The 9,065-nt window shown below is 43.4% G+C and overlaps 1 protein-coding gene and 1 pseudogene across 1 annotated transcript; one reads left to right on the top strand and one right to left on the bottom strand.

Annotated features, from left to right (window-relative positions):
- Window positions 1-947: 947 nt before the first annotated feature.
- On the bottom strand, window positions 948-2,012 carry LOC127682248 (TD and POZ domain-containing protein 1-like). Its single transcript, XM_052178628.1, has one exon. The coding sequence runs from the start codon at window positions 2,010-2,012 to the stop codon at window positions 948-950; it is 1,065 nt and encodes a 354-aa protein (XP_052034588.1).
- Window positions 2,013-7,965: 5,953 nt separating this feature from the next.
- On the top strand, window positions 7,966-9,065 carry LOC127682247 (TD and POZ domain-containing protein 2-like; annotated as a pseudogene).

Here is a 9,065-nt window from a genome sequence, read left to right as displayed (position 1 = left end):
TGTAAATAAAAAATATTTCGAATAAAAAATATTTCTATGTTGATTGAAAGTGGAGTTATATTTTCTGGTAAAATTGAAGAAGTACATGAAAAACAAAAAAAAGAGCATGAGGGTGGAGTTCTCATTTTCCAACATTAAATTCCAAGGAAAAAGACCAAGGGTTTCTAATATTGGTAGGAGAGTGAGGGCTCTGTTCAAACATCCACAGCTGAGCTAGGCTGCTTGGACTACATGTTACTTCTCTGAAATAAACATCTCTGGAAACCACAGACTGATTTCAAAAGTTTTTTTCATCTTGTATTTTATTTGGTTAAGGTTTTGTCTACAGAGTTCTTTGTGGCCATGGAGACAAGAGGAGGGCCTCAGATCCTCTGATTCACCAGTTTCAGGTTGTGGAAAACTCTCCTATGTGTGCTGCGAACTTAGCTAGAGTTCTCTGAGAGAGCAGTAATTGCTTTTGAAGCCGAGTTCCCTGAACCTTGAATGTTTAAACAGAAACTCTTCATTGTCTTTCCTTCTCTGATGAGGAAGCAATCATGGTTGATTTCTCCTTGCCAATGGCCACAGTCATCTCTTCTGTTTAGTCCAAGGCAGAAGTGTTTCTCCAAAGAAACACAGTTGTTCTCTGCCTAGGACCCACTCTAAATTGAATCTCAGTTTCCAAAAATCAGACAAATTCAAACAGGAACATTAACATCATAGATGTCATGTAGAGTGTCCCAGACTGCAGTGCTGCCTATTGCACACCTACCATTTCAGTATGTATAATATATTGCAGGTGTTTTAAATCCTGAGCCACCATGCTGCCATTCCCCTGATAAAGTGCAAATGCTCCCTCAATACCATTGTCTAAGCAGAAGTCATTGGTAAAAAAGCTGGTTGTTGCTGTTGCAGAAGAGGTACAGGTCACAGCTGTCCATCTTCTGAGATCACTTTAGGCATTTAAATCATGGCTCCAAAGAAGGACACTGTGCAGAAGCCAGGGAGCAGAAGGCTTCAGCCACCAAGGGGGGATGTGACTCCACCAATGACTTCCACCCTGAGGTCTTAGAGACCTCATAGGCAAAATCTGTAATGAAATCCAGGGCCTGAGTCTTCAGCCACTGTGTGCTGTGGAGGTCAGCCAGGATGAGAGTGTTTGCAGCATTCTCCACAGAGAGGATCCTGCAGAGGGCATCCTCACACATGGCCTTCAAGCCGTCCAGGCCATACCTGTCAGCAGCTGCCAGCAGACCAGAGGCCATGGAGTAGCTCTTGAGGTTTGGTGCCTTCCATGTGTAGATGAAGCCCATCATCTCCTGGAAGACTTGGGGATCCAAGTCATGAATCTCAACGAGGTTTTTTAGTCTCTCCTGCATTTCATGTTCAAACATGGCTCTGAAAACTGGAGAGCGAGCTGCTAGGATGGCCTTGTGAGCCCTGAATTCATGGCCACCCACCAATAGGGAGCAGTCTGTGAAGATGGAATTCTCCCAAAGCTTCCCTAGGTCATCTGCCAACACATGCCTTGGATCCTTGATTGCAGGTGTCATGTTCTGTCCAGGCATGCTGAAGATGGCTCCCGCTATGCTCACCTTGCAGCAGATGGTGAGCTGGTCTTCAGGGAGAAGTAAACGATGATGGGAGAGGAGGAAATCTCGAAGGATGAACTCTTTGAATCCCCTGTGTTGGTCTTGCCAAAAGCTTACAACACTGGGGTTCTTCCTACTTTGACATTTCTCTCCTTGGGAATTTATGATCCAGAACTCAAACTTTGCCCAAACTGGGCACACGGGACAGCTGAGCAATCCCAGGTCAACTGACAGGTAATCTTTGCTTTCTTTATCAACTCCATTTGGGTATACTCTCAAACACCATGCCACTTCCTCATTGTCCTCTAATGAGAACTCTGGGCTTCTAATCTCTTTCTGAATTCCATCCATGCAAAATGAGAAGTTGCTAATGGTCCACTCATAGCAGATGTTTTTTACACTGATCTGTGTGGAGCCCTTGGCTTCCATGTCCCCTGACATTTCTGTTGGCGGTAGTTTGGAGGTTAACATTGATCTGAAAAGAAGAACTAGCATTTATTGATTCTTCATCCTGATACATACAATTATATATACTCTTTAGATTTTATTTTAGATTTCTCCTAAATTCTTTCTCTCTGTTGTTTTTCTCTCTGTCTCTGTGTAACTGTCTCTGGTTCTCTGTGTCTCTCTTCCCCCCTCTCTGTCTTCTCTCTCTCTTTCTCTCTCTCTCTGAGTGTATATCTGTGTGTGTTTATTGAACATACAGAATTAATTCCTTTATATAAATAGAAAGAGGATATATGAGAATAACATAAATTCAACTAATATAACAATGACTACAGTCAGTACTTAGTTAGTCCACGAGGTTTGAAGTCTCAGGTTTTCTTCAGTATATGCTGGTATTCTGAAGTAGGGTCTAATGCCAGTGAAGAAATGGGCTTGCTAGTAAGATGAGAGCAGGCAGGCAAAGACACAAAGTCTCCTTCTTCATATGCTTATATAGGCCTCCAGTAGAAGGCGTGGCCCTATTAAGGATGTGTCTTCACGTCTCAGCTTCTGGATTAAAGGTGTTTGTTTTACTGCCTGAAGACTCAGATTAAAGGTGTGTGATTTTCAACCCTAAGAATCTGTGTTTGAACTGGATCTATCTATTTCAATTTAAGCAAAACAAGCTTTTAAAAGATGATCCCTCCATTTTATATGTTACATGAGTCCACAGGTAGTCTAGACAAGAAGAGCCATCACCAGGGTACTTTGCTTACTGATACTTCAGACTTCCATAAATGAAGGTATCATGTCAATATCTGCAAAGCTATTATTTACTCCTGTGCTGGCTTTTACACTGATTTCTGCCATAAACCTGATCAGGGAAGGGATGTTTTCCTTAACTGGTCAAGAGTCTGAGTGTTCACCAAATGGAGGGCATGTAGAAGAGCTCCTGTATGGTGGTCAGGAATCAGAGCCCCAAAACTCTGAAGATGGCTTTCTTCTTTCCTGTGTGTTATTCTAATCAGAAGCACAGACCTTGTGATCACTCCTCCCAATTTGGTCGGTGGTAGTCTTGTACTTCCCTCCGAGGAAATCCTTCTTCAGAGCCAATTAGAACAATGGTTCTGGAATATCCTAAATGCTTCTCTTTCTGTTTCTCTCTGTCTCTCTGTCTCTCTGTCTCTCTCTCTGTCTCTCTGTCTCTGTCTCTGTCTCTGTCTCTGTCTCTCTCTCTCTCTCTCTGTGTGTGTGTGTGTGTGTGTGTGTGTGTTTATCTGTTTTTTTTGAGACAGGGTTTCTCTGTGTAGCCCTGGCTGTCCTGGAACTCACTTTGTAGACCAGGCTGGCCTCAAACTCTGAAATCTGCCTGTCTCTGCCTCCCAAATGCTGGGATTAAAGGTGTGTGGCACCACTGCCTGGCTGGATTCTCCTTTTTTCAATTTTTATTTTATTAATTTTCATCTGAAATTCTGCCTCACTGCAGTGCTCCCCTCACAGTTTTTCAGCCCTCCCCCATCTCCTTGGCCTCTGAGAGGGTGCTCCCCATGCATTCCCCCTCCCTGGGGCATTAAGTCTCTATAGGATTAGGCACATCCTCTTCCACTGAGGCCAGACAAGGTATGCCTGTACTTCATTTGTTCTTGGGGCATCAGACAAGTTCATGTATGCTCACTGGTTGGTGGCTTAGTCTCTGGTGGCCCCTGAAAGTCCAGATTAGGTGATACTGGTCATTTTTTTTAGAGTTGCCATCTCCTTTAGTTCCTTTAATCCTTCGCCTAACTCATCCATAGGGTTCCCCTACTACAATCCAATGCTTAGCTGTAACTGCATTTCAGTTAGCTGTTGGTAGAGCCTCTGAGAGGACAGCCATGCTAGCCTCCTGTCTGCATGGAAAACATAGCATTAGTAGCGTATGTGTGTCTGTGTGTGTGTGTTCTGCCCAAACAGCATTACATGCAAATTTTCACTGCAAGTAATCAATGTTCTGGTTCAAGGATTCTGCTTTCTGAAACATCATAGGAGTGGCTCCTCCATGACCTCCAGAAGCTGGTAGATGGAGTAGATTGTCAGGTGAACCATGTCAAAACATTGGCTTCCAGCGTGGATTGCAGCAGAGTGAGTGAGCCCAGGTTTTGTGTTCTGGCTTTTTTGCCATTATTTTTTTTTTCAATTTTACTTAAATATCTTCTTTATTTACATTTCAAATGTCCTCTTTGCTCAATGCCCCTCTGAAAACCTCTATCCCATCCCCTCCCTCTGCTCACTAACCCACCCACTCCAGCTTCCCTGACCTGGTAGGGGTACTCTGAGGCAATGAGCCTTCAAGGGTCCAAGGGTCTCTCCTCTCATTGATGTCTGTTCAGGCTATCCTCTGTTACCCATGTGTCTGGAGTCATCGTTTCTTCCATGTGTACTCTCTCATTTGTGCTTAAGTCCCTGAGAACTCTGGGATTACTGGTTGGTTCGTATTTTTGTTCATCCTATGGGGTTGCAAACACTTTCAACACCTTGGGTCCTTTAGCTAGTTCCTCCATTGAAACCCTTTGCTCATTTCAATGTTGGGATGTGTGTGCATCCCCCTCTGTATTTGTCAGGCACTGGCAAAGCCTCTCAGAAGAGAGTTATATCTGGCTCCTGTCAGCAAGCACTTATTGGCATCCACAATAGTGTCTGGGTTTGTTAACTGCATATGGGATGCCCCTGCCACAGGTGGGGAAGTCTATGGATATCCATTCTTTTACTCTCTGCTCCACATTTTGTATTTCTTCCCATGGGTATTTTGTACCCCTTCTAAGAAGAATCAATGTAGCAACACTTTGGTCTTCTTTCTTCTTGAGCTTCATGTGGTCTTTGAATTGTATTTTGGGTATTCTGAGCTTCTAGGCTAATATCCACTTATCAGTGAGTTGGTCTTGAAGTCCTCTATCAGCATCATGCAATGTGATTTTAAATTCAAATCTTGATCTGTGGTATATTTGGTTATCCAGAACTTGCTGTGCTGGGAGAACTGGCTTCTGATGATGCTAAGTAGCCTTGGTTTTTGTTGGTAGGGTTCTTGGGCTTGACTTTCACCATCTTGTTATTTTTGGTGTTACATGGTTCTGTTGTTTCTGTGTTCCTACCTGGAGCTTGTACTTCCTGTGGGCCTGTAAGCCTGTGCCAGCACTCCCGGGAGCCCAGCTCTCTTCTGGTGGGACCTGTGCACAGATGGCTGTGGAGCATCCCCAGCTCCATGGTACAGATAGCTCAACTGTTTTTTTTTTTTTTAATAATAGCTCAACCTGTGTCATTTTTTTTCATTTAATGTTTTTGTGTTTGTTTTAGATATTAACTTAGTTATGAAGAATGACATCAATTAAAATAAACTTATTTTCCCAGAACAGCCCTAGTGTGTATCCTAGGGTACCACTTCAGTTTAAGTTCTTCTGCCTCTGTCTCTTGAATATCATTTTCAGAAGGACACCTCTGACTTTAGCTTCAGAGTTGATCTTTTGGGCACTTATTTTTTTCTTTCTTTTTTTTATTCGATGTATTCTTTATTTACATTTCAAATGATTTCCCCTTTTCTGGGTCCCCACTCCCTGCAAGCCCCATAAGCCTTCTTCTCTCTCCCTGTTCCTCCAGACAGGGTTTCTCTGTGTAGTCCTGGATGTCCTGGAACTCAGTTTGTAGACCAGTCTGGCCTCGAACTCAGATATCTGCTTGTCTCCTTCTCACAAATGCTGTGGTTAAAGGCATGCTCCACCACCACCTGGCTAACATAAACTTAACTTCTGTTCCCCTCTGCATTGATGGTCATTAGGCAGGTGGTGGTTTTGTAATCTGGGGTTGCAGGTGTGTTGTTGGAATAACCTGGTCTTGTTGAGGGTGCCAATTGAAGATGCTGGTTTTATTAGAGATTGGCTTAGAGAGTGAAGCTAGGCTCAGGTTTTGTTGAGGGGCATCTTGGAAACTAATGCTAGGTGCCAGGATATTAATTTGAACAGATTTTTTAAAAATGGAGTCTGAATTTCAAAAATCTGACCATACATCAGGAATATCTGTGTTCTCTAGTCTTAGTTTTTGGTGTTCAAGTTTCTGATGCTGGATAACTATTCTTGTTAGCTAAATTGTATCAATGAATAATGTGGAATTTGTAATTAAAACACACCCCCACAGAAAGCAGAAGCAAAGACAGCTTTTGATCTAGCTTTTATTAATTAGGCAGCATATTTAAAAAAACCTGCAGAGGGTCTAGAGGTTAGGGAAAGGTGTTTGAGAGATTTAGTGATAGTGGCAGAGAGAGTATTTAATAAAAGAGGACTACAAAAGAGAAAAAAGTTAAGTGGCCAGAAGCAACAGACTCCAGACCCATCAAAAAGTCTGTTGGCAGTCAAGGAAAAATCAGAAGAATGTAGGAGATGCCTAAAACAGATAGTTTCAGAGGAAGGAGGTAAGGGGGCCCTGAAGACCCTGAGGGGAAGTACAAAGTGTAAATGGAATAAAACACAGGAAAGAATAGAGCCATCTTCAGAGGTTTGGGGCTCTGATCCTGCCCACCATACAGGAGCTCTTCCACATGCTTTACATTTTGTGAACACTCAGACTCCTGAGCAGTTAAGGAAAGCACCCCTTCCCTGATCATGTTTATGATAGCATTTGTAAGACCAGTGCATGGGTAAATCGTATCTGTGCAGAGATTTACATCATCTCTTTATTTATGCAAGATTGTCCCTAGTAAGCAAAGTATATTGTTGATGGTTATTGTTCTAGTCTGCACTACTTGTGGACATACTAAAGTGGAAGGCATGCCTTTTAAATTTTTTTCTTTTGCTTTTTTTCAAGACAGTGTTTCTCTGTGTAGCCATGGCTGTCCTGGAACTCACTTTGTAGACAAGGCTGGCCTTGAACTCAGAAATCTGCCTGCCTCTGCCTCCCAAATATTGGGATTAAAGGCGTGTGCCCCCAGTGCCCTGCGAATTTTTTTTCTTAAGTTGAAGTAGGTAGATTCAGTTCAAATGCAGATTCTTCTTGTCAGAAAAAACATACACATTTAATCTGAGAAAAACATACACCTTTAATCTGAGTCTTGAGGCAGAAAAACATACACCTTTAATCCAGATCTTCAGACTAGAAGACACTCCCTTAACTAGGCCACACCTTCTACTGGAGGCCCACAATAAGCATAAAGAAGAAGGAAGCTTTTTTCTTTGGCTTCCTGCTCTCATCTAAATAGCAAGCCCATTCCTTCACTGGCATTAGACCCTTCTTCTTAAGAATTCCAGTATATACTGAAGAACACCTGAGACTTCACACCTTGTGGAATAAGTAAATACTGACTGTAGTCATTGTTATATTAGCTAGACCTCAGCCTGTATGCTATTCTTCTATATTCTCTGTCTATTTACATAAAGGAATTCATTCTGTACATTCTCTATAGGACCCTGAAAATACAACACACTTGAGATGAGAATATATAAAGTTTTACAGACTTTCCTATCCAGAGGTGGATAGAATAGCCCAACTAGTGGCCACTGACCTAAGAGTCACGAAACTCAAACACATACACACACATAGAAATTCCAGTGTTTGGGGGAAAGAGAGAGGGGGGGATGAGGGAAAGAGGGAGAGATGGAGGGAGAGGGAGAGGGGGAGGGAGATAGGCAAAGAGAGGGAGAGAGAGGGAGAGAGAGGGAGGTAAAGGGAAAGGGAGAGAGAGAGGAAAAGAGAGGGAGAGAGGAAGAGAGAGGGAGAGAGAGGAAAAGGGAGACGGAGAGGGAGACGGAGAGGGAGAGAGAGAGAGAGAGAGAGACAGAGAGATAGACAGAGAGAGGGAGAGAGAGAGAGAGAGAGAGAGAGAGAGAACTTAGGGAAATTGAAACTAAAATCCAAAGTATACCTATAATCGTGTTCAATAGGATGAAGAGTAAATAACCTCTGGTGTTCTCTCAGGTCAAGATTAACCTTCAAACTACCTCCAGCAGAAATGTCAGGGGACATGGAGACAAAGAGCTGGGGCTCCACACAGATCAGTGTAAAAAAAAAATCTGCTATGAGTGGACTATAAGCAACTTCTCATTTTGCATGGGGGGAATTCAGAAAAGGATTTCAAGGCCAGTGTTCTCATTAGAGGCCAATGAAGAAATAGCATGGTGTTTGAGAGTACACCCAAACGGGGTTGATGAAGAAAGCAAAGATTACCTGTCAGTTTACCTGGGGTTGCTCAGCTGTCCAGAGAGCCCAGTTTGGGCAAAGTTCAAATTCTGGATCATAAATTCCCAAGGAGAGAAATGCCAAAGTATGAAGAACCCCAATGTCGTAAGCTTTCAGCAATACGAAAAGTGGGGATTCAAAAAGTTCATCCTTCTAGGTTTCCTCCTCTCCCATCAGCAATGGCTTGTCCCTGAAGACCAGCTCAGCCTCTGCTGCAAGGTGAGCATAATAGGAGCCATCTTTGCATGCCTGGACAGATCATGACACCTGCAATCAAGGAGCCAAGACAGATGTTGAGAGATGACCTAGCAAAGCTGTGGGAGAAATCTCTCTTCAAAGACTGAACCCTATTGGTAGGTGGCCATGTATTCAGGGCTCACCACGCCATCCTAGCAGCTTGTTCTCCAGTTTTCAGAGCCATGTTTGAACATGAAATGCAGGAGAGCCTACAGAACATTGTTGAGATCCATGACTGGACCCTCAGGTCTTCCAGATGATGTACTTCATCTACTCAGGGGAAAAACACCACACCTCAACAGCAACTCCATGGCCACTGGTGTGCTGGCAGCTGCTGACAAGTATGGCCTGGAGGACTTGAAGGTCATGTGTGAGGATGCCCTCTTCAGGATACTCTCTGTGGAGAAAGCTGCAGACACTCTCATCCTGGCTGACCTCCACAGCACACAGTGGCTGAAGACTCAGGCCCTGGATTTCATTGCACTTCATTTCTCTGAAGTCTCTGAGAACTCAGAGTGGAAGGCAATGTTGGAGTCACATCCCTATTTGGCGGCTGAAGCCTTCCACTCCCTGGATTCTGCACAGAATGTTTTCTTTGAGCCCTCACTCAAAGGCATAAAGAGATTTTAGGAGCTA

The sequence above is a fragment of the Apodemus sylvaticus genome, chromosome 4, assembly GCF_947179515.1.
Source record: "Apodemus sylvaticus chromosome 4, mApoSyl1.1, whole genome shotgun sequence".
Taxonomy (NCBI): domain Eukaryota; kingdom Metazoa; phylum Chordata; class Mammalia; order Rodentia; family Muridae; genus Apodemus; species Apodemus sylvaticus.
Note: the sequence above shows the minus strand (reverse complement) of the source record. Positions and strands in the feature narration are given on the sequence as shown.

Excerpts from the sequence above, each read along its gene's own strand:
- LOC127682248 (XM_052178628.1), bottom strand. The coding sequence starts at position 2,012 with ATGTCAGGGGACATGGAAGCCAAGGGCTCCACACAGATCAGTGTAAAA.